The sequence below is a fragment of the Cornus florida genome, unplaced genomic scaffold (genome assembly GCF_030987335.1).
Source record: "Cornus florida cultivar Cherokee Brave unplaced genomic scaffold, ASM3098733v1 CherokeeBrave_3.0.0_Hap2_Chr11, whole genome shotgun sequence".
In the NCBI taxonomy this organism is placed as follows: Eukaryota; Viridiplantae; Streptophyta; class Magnoliopsida; order Cornales; family Cornaceae; genus Cornus; species Cornus florida.
Genome location: NW_026775581.1, coordinates 139,426,643 through 139,450,499, shown reverse-complemented (window position 1 = coordinate 139,450,499; position 23,857 = coordinate 139,426,643). Strand labels below are relative to the sequence as shown.

General features: G+C 36.0%; 2 protein-coding genes across 3 annotated transcripts; one reads left to right on the top strand and one right to left on the bottom strand.

The window, feature by feature from the left end:
- Nucleotides 1–9,461: 9,461 nt before the first annotated feature.
- Nucleotides 9,462–19,028, top strand: LOC132282744 (membrane-anchored ubiquitin-fold protein 4-like). 2 transcript variants are annotated; one of them, XM_059784517.1, is made up of 4 exons: nucleotides 9,462–9,648; nucleotides 9,798–9,967; nucleotides 14,952–15,122; nucleotides 18,723–19,028. In XM_059784517.1, the coding sequence occupies exons 2-4, from the start codon at nucleotides 9,838–9,840 to the stop codon at nucleotides 18,776–18,778; spliced, it is 357 nt and encodes a 118-aa protein (XP_059640500.1). In that variant the 5' UTR covers nucleotides 9,462–9,648; nucleotides 9,798–9,837; the 3' UTR covers nucleotides 18,779–19,028. The 2 variants fall into 2 exon arrangements, with proteins under 2 accessions (XP_059640500.1, XP_059640499.1); XM_059784516.1 differs by having other exon boundaries at nucleotides 9,463–9,648; nucleotides 9,742–9,967.
- Nucleotides 19,029–20,888: 1,860 nt separating this feature from the next.
- On the bottom strand, nucleotides 20,889–23,046 carry LOC132286461 (GRAS family protein RAM1-like). Its single transcript, XM_059788801.1, has 2 exons — nucleotides 22,112–23,046; nucleotides 20,889–22,014 (listed from the first exon to the last, which is right to left on the bottom strand). The coding sequence occupies exons 1-2, from the start codon at nucleotides 23,044–23,046 to the stop codon at nucleotides 20,889–20,891; spliced, it is 2,061 nt and encodes a 686-aa protein (XP_059644784.1).
- Between the last annotated feature and the right edge of the window lie 811 nt (nucleotides 23,047–23,857).

The window sequence follows — 23,857 nt, the reverse complement described above, 5'->3', positions numbered from 1 at the left end:
TTTATTAACATAACTTATACACACACACACACACTACAACAAGCATAATACCACCACACATTTAAACATATAATCATGTACAAAAGCATCAAATAAATATGCATGTAGTGTAATGAACCCAAAATAAAATCCCCGTACTTAACAACTCCAGTAGCAGGTTCCACCTGGGACTTCTCGGCCAAAAAATACCGAAATGACAACCAATACATTTCTAAGAGTTCTGGACTCGAGGAAATGTCCGAATAAACTCCAAAGATGACATACCAAAATCCAAACTTGACCTCAAACCCGAACTCAAAAAATGGCCAAAAACGGATTCTAATAAGGGGGAAAGATGCACTTAGTCAAGACAAGTATAAAACACGAATGCACTACGACTTTTTAACAAAGGGAATGAGGTTTAATTGAGAGAAGGAGGGTGGCAGCCCTCCTTGGGCTGCCATGGCAGCTTAGCGAAGCCAGAAACCCTGAAACTGGGGAAAAACGACCAGAAGATAATTTTAAGAGTACACAACTTGACAAAAAGTGAAAATGAATCCCATACGAGGATTCAGGCTCAAAACGAGGCATTTTTGTAATAATTTTCGTTAATTGCACAATGGGCCCTTAAAAAAGGGTTAACTGCACTAATGACCAATAATGAAAATATCTTCCAAAAATATTTTCTTAAAAACCCCTGAAATAAAATATCTTCAAAAGATATTTACAAAAAATACCCTAAGAAAAAAAAAAGATTCTGAAACATTATTCATCCATACCCCTATGGACACCGGGAGCAACCAGAATACTTTACTGCAAAAATAAAGATACGTATTTCGTGAAAACCATTTAGAATGAAGATACGTGAAGTCAAAAACCAACTCCGAGCACGAAAAGTAAGATTGTGCCAAAAAGTGACAAACGGGGAAAAGACAAAATAAGGAAAAGGACAAAAAGTAAATAGTGTCGAAAAACGAAAAATGTGGAAATAATTCGGTCCTTAAAGGAAGTTGTCAAACCAAAGGAAATAGTCTCAGAAACCATTTCCGAGCAATCGAGAAGACACTAAGCGATGAAAAATCAAACACAGAAAAGAAAGGACAACGGAAAAAAATTATTCGCAAAATTTGAGGAAAAAGGAAAGGAAGAAAATGACCGGGTCATTACAGCCTGGACAGGTAGAGTTAGAATGGGTGATCAAATGTCATCGTGTAGTATAAAGGTTGCCATTTGGGAATGACGGGTTCCAGATGGAACGGGACACGGTGTCCGAAGGGCTGTGATCTTTTTTAGTGTTGGTATGCCACGAGCGTTGATGCTCTTATCTGATGGTCGTATAATGGGGTATACCCTAGTACTCGATGAATGGGTGGTATGGGTCTGATTGGTTTTTGCTAGCATGGGTATCGCGGTATAGCGTGTGTGAGGTTCCGATGTTGATAGTGTATGACGGTCTGTTAGTGGCGAGATCGCCTAGATTTGAGTTCGTAGTTTTGTACGGGTATCCGGTTGGTTTTTCTCCATGTGTGTAGGGAGTTTAATTCATCTCGGGTGTGATTGGGTGTCCACGGTTAGACGATTGGTGAGCAGCGCTTAATAGGTTACTGTTAGGTGCATTCATCTACGAGTCGTCAGTCTCTTGTGAGAGTGGGATTCGTTACCCTTTTCGTTTGTTCTGGTCCTGACAAGGACGTCCTTTGTCATATGTCTTATTATAATACCCCGATATTTTAAAAGATTTATTAATTGGGATTAATTATTTTTATTTTATTTTTAAATGATTTGTTTGATTTAATTGAGTGTTTCGATTAATTGTATTATTTTAATTAGATTATATTAACTTTTGTTTTATTTTTAAATGATTTACTTGATTTAATTGAGTACTTAGATTAATTGTCTTATTTTAATTAGATTATATTTCATGATTTTATTTGTTGAATTGATATGGTGTTTTGCTTTGAGGAATGCTATGATTGAATTGTTTATTTGATTTGTGTGTATTTATGTTTGTGTAAATTGTTTGTTAATTATTTGTAATTATTAGATTTAATTTAATTATTTTAAATTATTTTATTTTAATTGGATTGGGCTTAAGAGGAGTGAGACCAAATGATGTGGTCTTGGGCTTGAAAGAAGTCTTGTTGGGTTAATTAATAAGGGCGCATGGTTATAAAGATCTTTAAATAATTATCTTTGTATAATTATATATATATATATATTATTTAAGATAATTATTATTTTTATTATTTTATTTGGTAATCCTACTAGGAATAGGATTCGAATTTTAATGTGTATAAATATACACATAAGGTTTTATAGTTAAAGGTTTACACGTTAAAAAAATAAGAAAGACAGAGAGGGAAGAAGAAGAAGAGAAGATTGATAAAGAGGATGCTGAAATTGAAAGAGACAATCAAAACTTGAAGCGTTGGTTTCGTTTCGAAACCTTTATGCTAGTTCTTTTCTGACTTTCCTCTTAGAACCCATAAGGATTTCACCTTGATAGGCTTTAATTAAATTATTAATTTAAATCATGATTAGAATGGATTAATCAAAAGTATTAGATGTATGTGTTGTATTTATTTTTAAAATCAATTGATATGCTTGATTTATGATCCAAGACGGTTAATTGTGGTTTCTAGAATTTCTGGAATTTTCTGAGATGTTATAGAATTTTCTATGATTTTTCTAAATTCTTTTGGTATTTTTCTATATTTTTTAGGAATTTATTATATTATTTATATATATATAGATTTGTTTGGAAAATTATATATATATATATATATATATATATATATATATATATATATATATAACTTACGCACAGACTGGAGGCGTCTGTATTATTGGCGCAACATTAGGGTTGAAATCTAGTGTAGGACGGTGCATAGTATTTTGGTACACACACTGATATGGGCTGTTGAAAGAGTTTGATATAAATGGATTGATCTGGTGCATTGCGGCACATTGAAGTATGGTGTGCATGTGAATCTAGACCATGGATTAGGTTTGGTCAACAGAAGATTAATCTAGTGTGGGGTGTATACATTTGAGTTTGCAGTAAGAGAGAAGTACCCATCAGTAGTTAGAGAAGACCACAAATCAAATGTTAGAGAAATCCTACCATTTGTTGATTCCAACATATGTCGAAGCCTACCCTTTTCATTTTTTTGCATCCTTAATATGTCAGCCTTGGTTGTGTTCCTACTTACAGGTTGAGCCTCCTCATTTAAATAACGACGCATATTTCTAATGCCCTCATATTTAACAAATTGAAATGGCAAATCATGCATAATGATAGCAGCACTCACTAACTCACGAAATTTATTAAAATCAAACTTATAAGCACGAATAGATATGAATCCAGATGACTGAGATAAAAACAACAGACCTATGTCCCGTGTATCTCTCATAGCACACGAATCTATATGCCTCTTTAAATTACCAGTGCCACACCTGCCCTTCGTAATATACGCAGTCCCACACTTCTTACATCTACATCTTTTCTCCTTGTCCTTGCTAGGTGGAAGTATATCATAGTGCAACCAAACTTTTGATGTGAGTTTTCTTTTGCGCTTCGTGTCTTGTTTCTTTTTCGGTTGCATTTGCACATCTGTGTTTTCATTCTGATCCATTTCAAGGTCAATCAAATCAAGATCATTTTCTGATCCACTTTCGTCAAGTCTCATGGCAGAATCCATCTAAATATTACCAATAAATTAATAAATCAAATATATATAATAATTAATACAGTGGACATATGTAATAATTAATCAAACAAAAATTGAACAAGTTGACCTATTCACCCCCTCTAAATTATTAAAGTGTGAATCACAACTTAATCAACATAACAATTTAACAACTTAATCAACATAACAATTTACACACTGCACTACTCACGTAACTCACACTATTAAATTGATAAACAAAAAATAATAATAAATAATTCCTTACCACTTGTAAAATTATCAAAATTAGAAACTAGAAATAATCACAGGCATCGTTATAAGAATACATGTTTTCAATTTCATAATGGGTGTCTGTCTTTATTTAGTGTCTGGTATTGAAACTTAACATTCAAGCCGCCACCAGTTTTATCAAATCATTACATAAATTTAACCTCGTTGCCACATTGACAACAATTTATATGGGCAAAACACCATTATCTCAATATCTCATAACAATATATTCAAGTGAAAAAGAAACATATAGAGCCGAATCAAAAAGACAATGCAAATCCAATCACATTGTTGTATTAACCGATGATCTAGTCACTACAATACACAAATCGATCATTAGAAATTCGCCCAACAAATGATTGACATAAAATTGACAAGGAAATCAAAATAGAAATAAAGATGACAAATGAAGTGTTCGATTGAGCAAACAATGCAACACACAAATTATTTCCAAAATAACCGTATCGAATATGTAGCACACTATGTCAAGCAATTTAAATAGATTAAACCAAACAACACAATCAGGAGAATAAAATAAAACAGAAGAGGCATACAAAGTTACAAACCAGTGAACACCCCCAAATTAGAAAGGACAGAAGCACCGAGCACGATACATATATACATCAAATTTTCTAAAAAACAACAATAATAATGGGAAAAAAATTAGATAAAACTCGTTTAAAAGTAGATCTGAAAGAAAAACATTAAAGAAAACTTGTTTTCAAGTAGATCCGAAAGAGGAAAGACAAAAAAAATCAAACTCTTGTTGTTTCAAAGTAAATCTGAAAGAGAAAAGACAAAAAAATTAAAGAAAAGTAGAAAACTTATTTCGATTGTTCAAGGTTTGTGTTCTTCGCTGGTCGCTCGAAGTGTAGACTATTGTGTTCTTGGTCGCTCAAGGTGTGGTGTGGATTTGAGAGAGAGAGGGAGTTGTCTGGCAATCTTTTAGAGAGAGAAAGGGGGAAAAGAGGAAAGACCGAGAAAGAGATTGAAGAGTGAAGAGAAGGCGCTGCGTAACTTTGTAAACATGAAATATATTTTGTATATTAACATTAATAGGGTTTCTTATGTAACCATGAAATGACCAAAATGTTTCCTAATAATCAGGTCAAAACAGGTAACGGGTTAGACAGGTTCACAGGTGATACATTTAATTAAACGGGTTAAGCCACAAAACCCGAACACGACATGTTTAACTAAACGGGTTATTCGTGTCAACCCGTTTATGACATGAATCCGTTTATGGTAAACCCATTACCCATTTAACTCGTGTCGTGCACGTGTCGTGTTGGCGGGTCTTGTCGAACTTTGCCACCTCTAATCACACCCACCACAAACAGGTTCGAAAAGAACCTTAGTACCAAATCATGACCTAAGTCACAACTACTAACCTCTAAAGGTCATATATGCCTCACGAAAACCTCACCTCGTACACTTGACCTCCACGATCACAGGAACCCACACGCTAACACATGAAACTCATACGTCTCACCTTGGACATAACATTATGCCATATGCAATGGTTCAAAAGTCGTGCCCCTAACATTACGCCTTAAAAACAACGAGAAAACTGAAACAACCATGCACCGAATAGCTCGATCCATGAGCTAAAAACCTACGCCATTTGTTCGATAAAAACCAGCACCCAAACAACCCTGGAGCAATTGAGCTCCTTGCCTACTTAGATAAAAACTCACACAACCATCAATGCCGCAATAAGTACTCTACCGTACTAACAACCATCCCATACTAAACCGTACCCCATACCATGATACAATCGTGTCTCATTATTTAAAACCTAAACAACCATGACTAACTACCATTCACAATACCATATAAAACATGCTTGCACATATCGTGCTCACTACTTGCCACTCTATCATTTAAAATAAACTGCACAAACCGTGCCTACCACTTGCCATTACCATACTCCTCATATTTGTCGTCTTATCAAAATCAACATATTTTCAAATCATATATACACTTCATTTACATATACTGGCATTTAAATACGTAAACACTTGGCAAATAGGCATGCCTTTCAAAACATTAAACATTTAAACAAGTAACAAGTAAGCATGTTTCTTAAACAATTAAGTACTTTAACACATAAGCATATAAACAATGCAATCCACCTTCCACACAACCCTAGGTAAGCCTCCACCTGTCGTCCTAATGGTTTTTGAACCATTACTCTGATACCAAATTTGTAACGATCCGAATCCGAGGGTCCGAATCTTTAACCGGGTCCTTACTCGAACCTGAGGTCATCTAAGGGCACTATGACCAATTCCAACGTCGATACACAATATACGTGCCATCCTAAGCCTTATACCGGGAAAAAAAAAAAAAAAAAATCGCATATACAAGAGATGTCAAAATAGTCCACTAACCCGTCCAAACTTGTGGAGGAACGTTGTCTGCCACTTACTTCCCGTGACCTGAAAAATGTTAAAAGTAATGGGGTGAGTACAAGACTCAGTAGAGATCGCCTAAGGCGTCAGCTTTGAACTCTCTTGAGTCACGTATCACATAATGGAATAAAAGATATTGGGGTCATGTATTGGGAGTCCATATAACATCTACACCATAACAAGCATTATCCTCAGTCACACAATACAATTATACAATGTCGTGCAAGATATGAAATGTAATGATCCCCATCTCATACTTGGTCTCTACCGACCCACTTTCCACTTTTCGAAAATCGCTAACTGACTTTACCGAGGCGAGATTGATAGCTATCCCTGATTCCAATTCTGGCAAAGCCTAGCAACCGTTACTGGGTCTAGTATCAACTTTTTTCACGCCCTACACCGGGCCGCGCTCCCTCTAGGTCAAGCTAGCCCCGAACTCGCGAAATCCGGTTCATTTTTTAAAAAATACTTCCCATGTTAAGCAAATTTCTTCCTCTGTGAAGACTTCCCTTTTCAAAATCTTTTCAAATCCCATTTTTCTTGCCATATCATGCAATGTACCATTTCTCGTACTTTTACATCAAACTCATCAATATAGCAATAACAACATCAACATGGCATTTTCCAATTCAATGAACATAAACAAGACATTCTAAAATCATCAATTATGATCATGACATTTCTCTAAATAAGACAACAAGCATGCTTTTCATATAATTCAACCCAACACAACTCATACTATCAATTCAATTTTTCAACACAACATAGTCCATTTATTCCACATAGCATGCTTTAAATATATAATTTCAACACTTTTTTTAGGAATAAAATGGATAATTGTTTTCTATGCAAAAAAAATATATATCCATTTTATTTGTAAACTCGCATTCAACATAAAATAATCAAGATGTTAAGGAATAAATTACTCAACAAAAAATAAAATTTGAAGGCTTAGGAAAACCCTTACCTTAATTAAGCTAGCCAAACAAGGCCTTAAGCCCAGCCCAAATTCAAAGTCCTCCAAACCCATACATGAATGGTGCCAAATGAAAGCCCTCTTCGTGCTCTCCAACTTTCCCTTCTATGGCAAGATCAAATTCTCAAAGAACAAAGTTAGATTAAAGCCTAAAGTGTGCGAGAAAAAGAAAAAATAAATACATGAGAGAGAGAGAATTTTGCGGAGAAGAAAAGATGAAGCAGATTGAGTCTATAATGACCTATAAGTCATTATATTATAAATGGATCCCACGACTTTTAATAAAATCTTTATTAACATAACTTATATATATATATATATATAACAAACATAATATCACCATACATTTAAACATATAATCATGTACACAAGGGTTCCATTTGGTATCTCTCGGCCTAAAAAATGAAAAAAATGCCGAAATGACAATCAATACATTTCCAAGAGTTCTGGATTCAAAGAAATCAACACTCTGACACACTCGACCATGTTTGGTACACAAAACGAAAAAAGATGAAAATATCATCTAAAAATTAGAAAAAATCTCAAAAAATGAAAAATGAAAAAAATCAGGATCATTACAGTAGTTTTTGCTATTGTTAAAAAAATAGATCTAATGATATTTTCTTTCATATTAGAATGAATTCTAAAATAAAGTACTGTAAAAGTTATTTACTAGAAATACACACACACACGCGCGGATACATATAATTGAATATTTTCCAAATTGTTATGAAATATCTATAATTTTGACGGAATTAGGTACCAATAGATTGGGCTCGGGACGACCCTTCAACCTGCCAACCCCACGAACATATAATATCACACCAAGCTAATGTAGCAAGATTTGCAACTGCATCAAAGTTTTGAATTAATTTTCCTTTAACCACGTTTAACACTGTCATCTAGAACTTTTACAAAAATTTACTCCAACTTATTATAATTTTTAAAAAATAATGATAGGGAGACAAATGAATTAACCTCGAAAAAGTATCGAATCTGACGTGTTTTTGTTCACCTCATCTACTTAAACAGTTTCTAAAAATAATTATTTAGCACATGATAAGAATAACCAACCACGTCAAATTCGATATTAATTCGGTGATTCTTTTTCGGTTCCCCTATCATGACTCATTTAAAAATTAATTTGTCACTACCCATCATAATCTATCTGTTTTAAATCTTAAAATTGCCAAACCCAGACATTCATGCATAAGTTAGTTTGAAAATTCATTCCAAAAAAAGAGTTTAATTTGAGACAGCTACATTTAAACCCTAGTAGTATTATTTTATTTCAGTTCACTCAATTTTTGCAAATTAATTTGAACAATATAATCTTTCATCTCATTAATTAAAAAAATCTTATCATCATCACCTTAATTGAGGACATGGGAGCGGGAGTGTGAGAGCGACAAAATTAAGTCATAAATAATGAAAATTTGAATAAGAGCGCGTGCGAATTGTAAGAGCGAGAGCACACTTGAAGCGTGAGAGTAATACCCGTTGAAAAGGATGGTGGGACTTAGGAGTAGACAAATTATTATTATTATTATTATTATATTTTAGTTAAAAATGAAAAAATAAAAAAAAAACTTTCTAAAAATAAAATATCGCCGAACTTTTGTTTGGGTAAGGAAAATATTCAGAAGTTGCAACCGCTTTAAAGAAGAATTCCTCGTTTGTTCGGCCACCGGTACCAGTATCAGGGTACTTGCGTGGCGCTTGCAGCTATTGATTTTTGTCACCGTCTCACCGACGCAGTTAATCTCCCATACTCCCGCAACACATACACTCAATTCTTCTACTCAACCAATTCGTGCCACATCACCATTCTCATGGTATACTTGTCTTTTCACATATCCTTTCCATAGCTAAATCCAATAAAGCCTAATATCTCCAAATGCGTGTAAAGATATAATTGGAAGGACGGGATTTAATAGTGAGAACCGCGATACACAAGAGCATAACCCTTTGATGCAATCCCACTATTCTATACTTACAAATGCACGGAACTTCTCTACAATTTACTGACAAGATTCGAACGTATCTCACTTTCCCAAATTACAATTGTAATTAAAAAATAAAAAATAAATAATAAATTTTGAAAATGATAGAAAGAAAGAAAGAAAGTAGATGAATTACTACTTCATAAAGCAGAAAATGCTTTAAGAACACACAGTAAATCCACAGTGAGCGTGAAGATCGGGTCTAGGGTTCTTCAAATTCTCTCTTTCTTTACCAAAACTGTTTCATCTTCTCATATTTAAAAACCCTATAAAGGCTTGCGAATCTTTATAAACCTCGCTTTTTAAAATCAGAGGTACATAAATTATTTCTTCAATTCACGTTTAAATCTTATAATTGTTTTGATATTTGAGCTGTAATATATTATATAATTCTTGATGTTGTTTAGGTGTTGAATAGAAAGGCCTTCGGTTGGTGATAGTTGTGGTGTAAACTGTGTGTTAGGTTGATCGGACGGTTTGGATAACTAAGCCCGAGGTTGCAAATGCCGGACGAGGATTTGGTGGAGCTTAAGTTCCGATTATACGATGGATCCGACATCGGTCCGTTCCGTTACTCTCCGGCTTCAACTGTAGCGATGCTCAAGGAGAGAATCGTCGCTGAGTGGCCCAAAGGTTAGAAGTTCTTTGTCTTGCTCTGTAGTCGGCGATACGTGTCCTGCGCATATATATGTTCAAATTGAAATTGTTCTTCTAATGTTGATATGTCACACATTTGTTTAGGCCAATTGATATAATTAAGAATAATATTTGGTGAATTATCATTTGTTTGAATTCGGTTCTGAAGTTCTTGCTCACAGCTCCTGAAACCACTATTTTGAAGTATAAGCGGGTTTTGTTCTTTAAGTGAAAAGAGAACAGCTTGAGACTCAGATGAGTTTCATGTTACATGGTTTGACAGTAATCCAAGAGTTTGTAAACCAAATTGCTTCACTAGTAATATCCCTTACCAAAATGTCAAATATGGCTCAGTAAAATGTTCCATTTTTTTTTTTTTTTTTTTTTTTAAAGCAACCGCTCTTGCCCTTTTTTTTAAATACCTTGATTGCAAGAACTTATGGTTCTTCTTAAAAATACTGTAACCTGTTAAAAGCTTTTGGTGGTGTGCTTGTGGGTGGCTATCTTCTTCTCTACGGGTTTCCCGCATGAACACTGAATTTATTCAAATTTTGTACAAACACATGTTCAACTGGACATTCTCTCAGCAAATCTTGCTGTCTGCAGAAAATTTGTATTGGTTGCATCATTTATGATTTGATTATTTTGTTTAGAGAAGTATTGTAGAAATATAATTAACCGTCTCACACGAGTATTGTCACACACTTTTGTTGATACTTTCAGTTTAAGATTGGTCACTCATCACTGTTCAATCCTTATCTATTGATATTACATGGATATTTTAACAGTTATTAAGTGTGTGTTTGATATGACCTACCATGCTATGGAAATTGCGAGGCACATTTGTTGTCATATACACACTCAATGAACGTGACCAACAAGCACGGAAAGGGGATTGGATTTTTAACAATCAAGTTTGTTGAATGCTTTATTCATTATATATTTTTTTAATGTATGGAAGTTCCAAAGTAAGCGACTTTGTAGAACATGCCACGTTACATTGACAATGCATTTATATTAGGGTGTAGAACAAAAACAATTGGATGTTGCAAATTTCTTGTATTAATGTATTTTATGATACTAGGGCGGGCAAGGTTAGCACTTTACATACGGCTGCACTTTAGTGTATTTGAGTAGTTGTAACATAGTTATCAATTTTCTGATCACATGTTGGGCCACTTTCATTTTTAATTGCTTTGCTATTGCATATTCAAATAATGTCAGGGCAGGCAGAGTTAAGACCTTACAAGCTGCTGCACCTCACAATTGAGTACTTGTAACATAGTTACCAAATTATGATCACATAGTGGGCATCACTTGCATTTTCATCATATTGCTACTTTGCTATTGCACAATCATTAGTGGTAATCACCAATTTTCATGTGTTACATTAAGTCGTGATCTTGTGTTCTGTGTGTATACCTTTGATATTGAAACATGCATGAGAACATAAGCTCACACGCATCTCAGTAATTGGCACTACTGATTGTGATGAGTCGGGTATATATGCTTCATCTAAAAGATGAAACAGCTGGTTGGTTCTTGTGATATCTTGGTTAAAATTAGACTCGTCTATCTCTCTCTCTCTCTCTATATATATATATATATATATATATATTTATTTATTTATGTGTGTGTCTAAGGGCACCTTTGCCTTTCATTTTAGGTTTGAAATATGTTTGCTCATTCATTTGTTAATTTAAAGCTCTGTATTCTGTGATTGATGGAAAATTTGAAGGAGGTGGTGGTACGAGGGATGGAAAAGGTATCTTCATGGGAGATGGTTTTATGTAGATGCCTTTCCCCCTTTTTGTTTGGTTGAATCGGAAAGAAAGAGGTGTTATTTGATTTTACCATTCTGTCCTTATATATTAGAAAATGGTGTTGTTTGACGGGCATGAATGTTTAAAAAGTAGAGCCTTATCCTCATCCTTACTACCCACTTTTTGGGCAGGAAGGATTTGGTGGGCTCAGGGGGAAGTCACTCCCTCCTCTCATCCTTTCTCTTCTCCTTTCTTCCTTTCCTCAAATGGGCTGTTAATAACTCTTGTGAACTTGTAATGAATTATAGTATAACACAACGAGTCCTAAAAAGCTTATTTTATTTTTCAATTTCAATTTTATCAATGGTATATTCCTCTTATTATTATAATGTTATACTTCTCTATGGATTTAGACTAGTGGGGGTTCCTACTGTGCATGTAATATATATCAAGTGCAACTAAGAATTAAATTGTAGAATTGTTCCATGCCATGTAACACTTTGTCTAATCAGACCCTCCCATGTTTGTTTTCCTTCCCATTTCATTCCTACCAAATTATAGTAACGTCATCTGTCCAACCCCCCTGTTCTGCGGCTCTTTCCTCCTCCCTTTCTTCCTTTGTACCAAATGGATCATAGATGTAGGAAATGACTTTTTAGGGTTTTCATAGAGTACACACGCAAGATTGATACAAGGTAAAAACTACAGAGTAATTCAAAATCTAAACCTTATACCAGCTACTTGGGTCACCTACCAACTCTTATATTCTTAGTCAGCTCAATTTAGGGTGATATCTTGTATTAAGTCACAATGCCATCATGCGGTTTCTCTTTTTCTTTTTAATAATGATATTCAATTTGATAAAAGCACATTTTAACTTGTTGAAACATTTGATTTGCTTGGAGTTTGGAAATAGACAATGCTAGTGCAGGAAAAAGGGAGTCTGAAAACGTGAAAGAAGGGTGGGAGCCCCTTAAGTTGGCTTCTCTAACTCATGGTATACTGTAACATTGCCAGTATGATAGCTTCTCTTTTTGCTTGGGAGTTGTTAGCCTCTTCATTGGTAGTTGTAGGCACCCAATGAAACTGTATGCATGCAGAATTGTTTAGCCTCTTCATTGGTAGCTGTAGCCACCCAATGAAGCTGTATGCATGCAAAATTGAATTAAGCCTACATTCTACTTAAAAGATAACATGGAACCAGATACCCAAATTTTCAGATCTATCCACCCCATGATACCAAATAATTGACCACTAGAAAAGCATGATAATTCCCACCACAAAAGCCTTTCTAGAAGAGCCAAAAGCTTGTGTTGCATAGCTGGTATTTATAAGCTAGGGGTATTCAAAAATCAGATTTTGTCCATGATATTTACCTCCTAAGCTGACCATATGTGCTGATAGAGCATTTGTCAATGTCAAGTTTGAGTCTAGAGACAACCCTTCCAAGTTCCAAAGGCTTCCGAAAGCAATCCTATGTTCAGAACTTGAAAGTTACGGTCTATTCTCAAATAGTGTCTTCAATGGTGTGGCTTCAAATTCCTTAATAAATGGGATCCAAATGTATGCAAAGGAAAAATAAATTCTACCTGGTATCTCAGCTGACATTCTTTCCATTCAAAATCTCTATTCTAGTTTTCCAACTATATAATCCTCAAAATGCCTAAAAATTCTTGTGAACCTTAAGAAACCATAATGCATTTGGTAAAAGTTCTATTTACAACTTAATCTGATGTTGTCATAATTCCATCCATGTACTGATTCAACCAAAATGGTGATATTCAAACAAGACAGAATTTCTTAGCATGATCAGAAATTCCTTATTACTTCTTCCCTTCTCCTTTGAGCATTAAGCATTATGTGTGAGGCTTCTTTCCCTAGTCTCAGTCAAAGAAAATATGATAACTGGACCTTGGTACAAATAGAGATACATACATGCCCATTCATAGATAAATAGTATATGGTTTCAACCTCACATTAGATATCCTTAATATATGATTCTTGTTGTTACTCCTTTATGTACTATAATATATTTATTAAGTTAATGTAAGGAGTGCTTGGCTTTGACAACTCTTTTGCTTTACACACACACACACACACATGTTGAGTCACGGTTCAGTGGAGTCCCTCTTCATAGCCCTCAATGTTACAATCAATTTATAGTTTGTAAATCCTTGATATATGTGAGCCTTATAAAGACAGGAGTGATCATATTTTGGGTCCCTCTTCATAGCCCTCAATGTTACAATCAATTTATAGTTTGTAAATCCTTGATATATGTGAGCCTTATAAAGACAGGAGTGATCATATTTTGGGTGGGTTGGATGTCAAGTTTCTACTCAAATAATGTATTGTTAGTTCCTACAGTTCCTTTATTAAGTAATTCTCTGAACAAATTAATACTCAAATAATGTCTTGTTAGTTCCTACAGTTCATTTATCAAGTAATTCTCTGAACAAATTAATGAAGTTGAGATTCTTTCTTGCCTTTATTACCATTTCAAGGGACTTGATGAGTTAAAACCCAAGAGAGCAGTATATTTAGATTTATATAAGCCATGCCTTCCAACTGGGTAGTAGGTTTGAACTGTTTAAACATACTATTTCGTCACAATTAGCTATAAAGTGAAACCTTGTTTAGTGGTTACTTTAAGAATATAATTGGAGACTCAAATATTGGTAGGATAGCAACCTAAAAGCATGGCACATTTGGTTTTTTCAGCTAACCCTGCTTGTGACAATCACCTCCTGTCAAATGCCTTTAGACTGCTAAAAGTGAAGCATTTAAATCATTTCTCTTGTTCTCAATAGTGAGATTATGATTAGATGAGTTGAGAAGGTGTTATATTGTATCTTGCAATCATATTCAGTTATTTCTGTTATGCCTTGAAATTTTATTTGGGTTCTCTCTCTCTCTTCTTCTCCAGCTATCCATGTATATCTATGCAAGTGTTACTCTTTTATTTTATCAGATATTTTAATCACACCTTGCAAGGGATGTTGGAATTCCATTTCTTGCCTGCTGCATCATCTTAATACTTAATTTCAGCTCTCTGCATCAAATGATTTTGATTCAAGTCATTCTGGACCCATATGATTTTGCATCTTCTTCCCTTTTTTTTTTTTTTTTAAATGTATCTTCTTCTTATCCTCCATATTACTCGGTCATTATTGTGATTCTCTTTTTACATTGGATATAAATATGCTGGTTTGTCTTAGATAAAAAAATTGTGCCCAAGGCAGCGAATGATGTCAAGTTGATAAGTGCTGGGAAAATTTTGGAAAACAACAAGACTGTTGGCCAGTGTAGAATACCTTTCGGTGAGCTTCCAAAAGGGGTCATCACCATGCATGTTGTCGTGCAGCCATCTTTAGCGAAAGCGAAAACAGGTACTTTTCCTCTCACTTTGAAGTCTTCAATATATATATATATTTGCCTTCACATATTCTAGGTTTTCTGTTGTGAAGGACTTGATGCTTGTATATGCACTATATGCTTTTAAGGATAAAATATCAACTTGCCGAGAATCAGGCTATTAATAAGCAATATGATCCACATTTACTGTTTAATTGTACATAATGCAAGATTTTTCTAACTCCTTCCTTGCACAATTAAGGAGTTACAATCTTGAACACACAGTTTTCACTTTTCAAAGGCTCAAGGCTTACTAAGGTGGGAAAGTCTCCTAGAGCCCAAGTGTAACAATCCAATATTGTCCGCATTTGGCTCTCCCGGACTAGAGACTTCCCAGGATTCACCCATCTTGGTACTATTCCAGGTTAAGCACGCTTAACTCCGGAGTTCTAGTGAGTTTATGGCCATTACGGGTTTAAAACGCGTTGTGTCATAGAAGGGTGTTGAATCTACATATAGCACTTGCCCCCATCCATACTCAGGCGATGTGGGATTGTGCACCTGTAGCTCGCTCAGTGTAGTAGCCCACTGGTGCCACCCGTACACGCTCACACACACCCGCCCACAAGGTCTCTACAATCAGCCACCTTTGGGGGGGTCCAACGGCCTCGTTGGCCACACTTTCGGCTAGGTTAGGTTATGATACCATTTGTAACAACCCTTACCCTATCCAGACATACTATTGTCCGCTTTTGACTCTCTCTGACCAGAGACTTCCCAGGGGGCCACCCATCCTGGTACTACTGCAGGTTAAGTATGCTTAACTCCGGAGTTCTGGTGGGTTCATGGCCATCATGGCTTTAAAACGCGTTGCATCATAGAAGGAAGTTAAATTTACATATAACACTTGCCTCATCCACACCCAGACGATGTGGGATTGTTCACCCGTAGCTCGCCTAGTGTGGTAGCCTACTGGTGCCACTTGCACACGCTTACACACACCCGCCACAAGGTCTCCACTCTCCACATCAAGTGTAAGACGTAATGAAAGATGGGAGCCTGATTGAAATAAGGCGCGTTTGTGATATACTTGCATTTTTAATATAGTTATTATTGAAAAATTGTAAATAGGTAACAAAAAAATTAACCAGAATCAAAATGAAATAATTTTTCAGCATATTAATGCAATGCAAAGTTAAATCAATATGCTTATATCCTTTAAATGTCATATTAATTCAATAAAATTGAGACAATTTGAAATATTTAATATAAAATAGTCAATAATTTTCTAAAAGTGGATTATTTGTCTCATCAACTAAGAGGATAAAATGGGTAAATCAATGCACATAGATCCTTTCAATATGCATATATATTCAGTTAAATCTTATACCATTGCAAATGTGCAATAATAAAAGTTACAATAATGTATAATCTTAAACATGTATTATATTATCATAAATATCCCTTACTTAAAATCAAGCACTAGATGCATTTAACATAAGTAGCATGAATTCTGTCAAGTATCTGATAATATTAAACAAAGTAATCAATCGAATATGATCTTTATATCAAACATATCACTTTGTATTCATTCTTTAACATAAAATAAGAGAGTAATGGAGTATATATGATAGGCATTATACATATGGTTACCACAAGTTAATCGCGTGATGTCAAATTTTTTATATAGGACAAAAGTATAATCTTAATAAAAAGGTAAGAGAGTAGTAGTGTATATGATATACCAATCCTTACTATATTCATATATTGAAAAATTACACTTGCACGTCCTTTGATACTGTTGATTCATAATTTTAATGCAGTGAATGAATTGACAATTCTTCCTTCATTATGAAATATGAAGTGATTTTGTTGAAAAGTCGTGTTAGTTAAAAGATCTTTTATACCCTACGGTGAAAGACAATGTTTTAACTAAAAATTGGACAAGTATAAAGCAACATACACAAATTTGTATACACACACATTTGTCATTACCAAGATATTATTTTCAAATAAATTAATTGATACCTTCATCCCAAACTTAGCCTTTTGTTTTATTTAATAAACTCCATTCCAAATTTGATTTTTCCAAAGTATGATAGTAGTGTTGTATGCATAGTCATATGTCACATGGTCTAAATAGGACGTACAAGTGTAGAATATATGAACCATTTGTACACACTAAAACCACTCTCTATCTAATCAGTCTCTCACTTGCTCTTCAATAATTGTCTTGATACACAATAACCACGATTGATTGTACACACCATACGACAACCACAGCCATGCCCAACACCATCTCCCAACACTAAAACCCCTCTCTAAGTGGTCTCTCCCCTCCTCTCCTTCAATATTTGTCTTGATACACAGTTACCACAACCAATTGTACAGACCATGGCAAAACCGTAGCTGCACCCAAAACTAGGTACGTCCCATATGGCAAATTAGTCCTGGCTTTGCAATTAGAAAGAGAAGAAAAGGTGATACTTTCTCGTGTGTCTTGGCTGAAGAGGCCTAGAGTTTAAAGAGAGAGAGAATAGGAGAGTGAGAGAAAGGGTTTGTGGTTTTGAGGGGGTAATCCCAGGTTTGACAAGTTGTAGACATGGTAACTATCCACACAGTATCTACATGTGTGGGCAATACAACGCAAGGGTTGTGTGATTTTGTCAATTTTAGTTTCTTAAAGTGGGTGCATTTAAGTAATTTTCTATCGCTTAATGAGGGTAATTATGTCTTTGTGCTTTAGGGTAAACAAGAAATTTCAAAAGTTTTGCCTCCGCAAATAACATCTCTGATCGTTAGAGGGAAGGAGAATTTGTTACAATAGAAACAACCTCAAGGAACGTAGGTGTAATTTTTAATGTACAAGTGATGTAAGCGTGGTTTCGACTAAGCTCAGGGGGTTGTGGATAGATACTTTGAGCAAGCAACTGAGGGTATAGTTTCATCAACATAAATTTATTGACTTAAATCTAATTTGTAGTTTCATCAATTGAGGGTATAGTTTCACCAACGGGTCAGTGGCCTAGCGGTATCAGACCCCTACTACTCAAAGGGTGGTAAAGGGTTCAAGTCTTAGTAAAGGCATGTGTGTGTGAGTACCAATTATGAAAAAAAAAAAAAAATCTAATTTATACCATATTGTAGCATTAATGCAAATTAAAACTTCTAATATCTGACTTAAATCTAATTTATACCATATTGAGGCATTAATGCAATTTAAAACTTCTATCTGTAAATGGTTTAACCTTGTTCAACGATAAGAGTTCGGACTGACAAGTGTGAGGTCTTGGGTTACAAATCTAATGGTAGTCATTTTTCGCAAAGTAATGTCAAAAATTAGGTATGCCTCCAGTCTCTCTCCTTTGGCATCGTGCATAGGCACAAATATACATCGGATATCGCATGCACCTGGTTTGGGTTACTATGACTACCACCAAACAAGGTTAGTGGAGTCCTTAGGATTGAGTGAGGATTATGGTTGTACCAAGTGAATTCCATTTTTGACCAAACTGCAAATTGAATGAGAATTGACGTGTCAATGCAAATCACAATTTGTGATGACATTACAGTTTAGGCTGTTTCCTTTTACTTATATAGTTGCTTAAAGTAATGATATATGCTTGTTTGAACAGAAAAGAAGGTTGATGAGGCTCCAAGGAAAAACATCTGTGCTTGTTCAATATTATGAGAGTTGAGTCAGATTTAATGTTGTGGGGTTCTTGGGATCAACTTGGCTGTGGAATTGCGTAGTTGGAAAAGACAATAATATGTAAACAGTATCATACCTCATTGTTTCGTGTTTGTTGGAGCGCATTCCTGTGCAGCACTGTATGTTGGTTATGATGTATGTGGGTTTTATAAAATTTGGTGTTTGATGTACATTTCTAGCTGCAGCATTTCTATATATCAATCAATACACGGCTTATGGTGTTGATAAACCTCCAAAGGGCGTTTACATTTTAGTTCATATCAGCATTATGTGGCATGTGGGTGGTGTTACCGTGGTGCAAAGCTGAACATCTTGTAGGATCTGTTTTATTGTATCATGTAAAAGAAAATCAATATAGCTTGAGAATGTTGGTTGTGAATATGATAATGGTGATTAAGACATCATTTCCATGTATAATGTATTCCCTCCTCTTAGTATGATCGTATCTCCACCTGCATGTAAACATCAGTAGGTAATAGTGGGTCTCTCTCTCTGTGCACGTGTGCTCACTTGCATTGCGATTTAAGGAGGAATGGAGATCATTGCGACACCAGGTTCTTCATCTTCATATCATAACCAGAAAGGGTAGTATATGCAAACGAAAATCTTCCCTAATAATAGAGAATCGTGAGATTATAGTGAGGCCTCTTGTTTTATTTGTGATGCATGTACAAAAATGTAACGTTATTAGTGTAGGAGCAGGATGGATGGAAGATAAAATGAGTTTTGACTTGGAAAAGGGAGGAAAACCAACCTCACGGTGAGAGTTATTGATTGATTCGAGGTTGGGCCTGGAATAAATGACCCAGCTGTGATAAGGTTAAGGATGGGCTGAGGATTGGAATGAGGTCAATTATTTCTTGAATCTTACCAAAACACGTCTACAGTTCCTACTTTCTGACATGTGGCATGCAATGTTTCTTCTTGTACTTTTATTTATTTAATTAGTCTTCTTCATCATTATTCTATAGCCTTAATCCTATATAATTCTCTTTTTCTATTCTATTATATTACAAGCCATTTCTCATATGATGTTTTACATTTTAAAATTATTTCTAATGATTTCATCCAAGTTCTACTCCCTATGAAAATTAACCTCCCTCGCCTCACCAGTCTATCATATATGTGTCTATATCACCTAGGTATTTCTATCTAATCTTATCACTAATATTTGTTTCACATTTTGGTTTATAACCCTATCTTTTCTAGTGAATCCTTTTATTTGTCTTACATCCTCATTTCCGTTAAAAGAATGCTTAGGTTTTTTTAGTCCAACACTTTGTGCCATATAAAATAATTGGGGTTATTTTCATTGCTATAGATTTACACATACATACTCCGATTAGTTGTCGGGTGATCTTTCTGTATCTCTTTCCGTTACCAAGCACAAGTGTGCCAAAAATGTACTCAGGGAAATATATATATATATATATATATATATATATATATATATATATATATTGGGAGGTTCGATCACCATATTTTTATTATTATTATTATTATTTTGTGCTTGTAAGGTAAAATACGAATAAATTGAAAAAATAAAAAATCAAGAAATTCATAAATTTTGAGAGTTATGTCCTTATGGATATGTACAGGGTCATGTCATTTTCAAAACTTCTTTATTATACTCGTATTATTTTCTTCCTTGATACAAATACGTTATTTTAGAATTTAATTGGGGTTGAGTTGCAACTCGCAACCTAACCCGACCTTTGTCTACATGGATGACGATAATTCTGACCATAACTATCTACAAGGCTATAGTCCAATAGTTACGACACGTTTGGACGGAATTCAGGCATGCTTCATCCTCTGTGCATTAAAGCATTTAGATTTTCCCTCATAATTTAATACAAACATCATCATACACGTAAATTAATTAGTTCTAAGGTCACTTTCTGCTAAGATACGAAATGAAATTCTTTATTAATCCCCTTCCATCGATCATGTCCTTCCTTTACTTTTTGCATGGATTTGCTGAGAACGAAGCAATATCATGATTATGATAAACAAAAAAAAAGCCGAAAATAAAAAAATAAAAAAAGAAGAAGAAGAAGAAAGAAGCACGTACAAGTAAGAAACGATATCAGCATCGCCATGCAGAAGCAGCCAGGAGAGCTCTATCTTGCCACCCTAAGAGCAAACAACCATCGTCCTCTGTCAACCTATAACCATCACATGAATACAAACTCAACAATATTTTCGACTGAGTCACCGCGTTTGCACTCAGTGCCACCCCCTCGAACCCTTTACTTTCCATCACCTTCCTCCACTTCTCCAACCTCTCATGCCTCACTACCCTATCTTGCCCCTCACATGCCACAATATTTCTAATTTCTGGCGCGAATATGTACTGCTCTACCTTCGCCCTCTGTGCCGAGTCTGGTGGAAAGGTGGCGTCCATTGAGTCAAACATGGCGGAGTAATAGTGCAATGCCTCCAGGAACCGTCCCAAGAAGTAGGGTCCATTATGGCTTGCTTCTTGTTCCACAATGGTTACAATATTTGGTGCTTGGTCTCGGATCATTGCTAATAGGTTACCCAGACAGTTGCTGGTGACACGGTAGAGACAGTTTATGCCATTCACTGCTAGGGCCTCACCAACCCTTCTATTGAACATGTGTGGTTTTAGGTCTTCCAGTTCCTCTCCCACCGGGTGAAATTCAAATGGGACACGGAGAGAGTGGGCTAGCTCAGTTAAACACCGGCCTGTCTCCCTCACCCACTCTTGTGACTCGCCAATTCCGGTTAATCGGAGAAATGGAGCTCCACCCGGTCGAGCGGCTAGGGCTTGCATGAAGGCAGGCCACTGGTATCCTTGAAGGATGTCTAGATCAATGACATGAACACGCTCTTCGGCTTCAAATGCCTCAAAGATTGCTTGATTGGCTGTGAAGTGAGCGAATTTGATATATGGGCAAGCTTGGTATACAATTTGGTAAATCTTGAGGATTTCTAGTGAGTTTGAAGCGAAAGGAGTAAAGGGCTTTAAGTTGGAGGTGCTAGGTTTGGCCGTTAGCGTGGCAGCAAGCCTCGCGCTTAAGGCTTCGGTGAAGCAAGAGGCCACGCGCTGCATGGAGTCGCCCAGCGGTGAGACCACTCGATTGAGGTGGTGGAGGTATCTCCGAGCTAACATGTAGTCCTCTTTGGCAACTGCCTCAGCACAAGCAAGAAGGAGGTGCACCAACTGAAGTCCACTATCTTGGTCCTGTAGAAACAAATCAATTAAACAAGTTAGATTAATTAAAATGGAGATATATATATATGTTGAGAGACAGATCAAGGGGAAAGAAAGAGTATTTTATCTGCTCGGGTCCAACAGAGAGAGGTACCATGACGCTATGGTTGATATTCTCTGGTGGCTGCTGTTGTGGTGGTGGTGGTGGGGGTGGTCGTCCTCCTCGATGTTTTTGTTGTTGCTTCTCCTGCTGTCGTTCTCGTTGCAGTTGCTGTGATAACGGTGCAGTAGCAATATTTGAACTCATCTTATAAATGTCACTCTCTTGTTCCAACTGTGAGCTTCTAGTAGAGACCGATGTTTCATTTCCCGATGTACAAAACCGTGAAGAATTTGGTTGCGTGGTGAAGCACTCCAACAACTCTGGATTAACCGGTATCAGTGTATCATCAAAATGGTCTGATGATAAGTTTCCAACAGTATCCGAAGTGGTCAATGAGGAGCATGGTATGACATCATCATCTTCATCTCTCTGATAATCATCCAAGAAACTATCAAGAGCCGGCAGCGAAAGGCTCTCCAGCTGCATATAGTGACTGTTTGGGGAGTTGAAAACCTTTTGGAGTGGGCTCATTCCCTTCTCTTTAGTACCATGATGCATAGAGCTATAAGCTCCCAGTAGTTGTGATGAAGTGCGAGGAGGAGAGCATCCCATGGGGCTTTGTCCATGCATTGACTGAACATAGCTGTAATTGTAATTTGAAGCTTGCGGTGAAGCTGGTAGGTTCCTCACCGGTGATAATATCATGAAGTCAGTGTCGAAGTGATCGGAGAAAAGAGATTCCCATAATGAATTATCCGGTGACTGGACTTCCCCATCTCCGTCAACTTCAAATTTGATTGTTGGGAGGGTCAGGCTTGATGGAGTTAAGCTGTTGTGTTCAAGGTCGGAAGATGTCTTCTTAGATTCCGATAACGACGACTCATTGGGAGAAGTTGGTTGAAGTTTGGTGTATGAGTTCTCTCTCTTTAGATTCCCCATGCTAACAGAAAGAGAATTAATCATCTTAATTAGGGTAACGATGAAAGAGTGGTACGTACTATAGTTTCAAGCTATTAGCTCTCCACGTTAATACTACGTACAAGTGTTTCTATAGTTGGTATGGTATAAAGAAAAAGCTAGGACTTGTGTTTGTATACCCTTTTTGTATTCCAATAGATTTTGTCATTTTGCCCACCTACTTTGTCTTGCAATCAAAATGGTGTCTGGAGTAGGGATGGCAATTTGACCCGCTCCGCGATTATTCGCACCGTCTGGTTCCGTTTTTGACAATTTTGGGGGACCGTTATGCTTATATGGGCGGAGATAGTTTCATATAATAAAAAACCGAGCGGGTTTGGTGTGGGGGCGGGGGGAGGTCACCCCGCACCGCCCCGTCCCGTTTAGATAGGCAAATTATTTAAATACTTTTATTTTAATAGTATATATATTTATCACTATATATTAAGTACCCTATATAGTAATATTAAAGTAACATATGAATTTGATTGAAAAGAAAGTTGCAATGGTGAAGAATTGAAGATGAGGGAAAAAAAAAAAGAACAAATCTATTTCAACAATAAATAAATTATGGTCTTAAATGGGATGGAGTGGGTACCCTCGGGAGTAAAAATATTAAACGGTTACGGGGATGAAGTGAAAAGTTCCTTCATTTTTGCAGTTTTGGGTAGGGACGGGGACGAAATTTTTAAACAGTTGCGGGAGCGGGAGAGGATATACCCGCTCAAACTCGCCCTTGTTGTCATTCCTAGTCCGGAGACAAACCACACGTCTATTTTCATGTGTTTGGAGGTTAGTGATGAATTCCATTTCCACC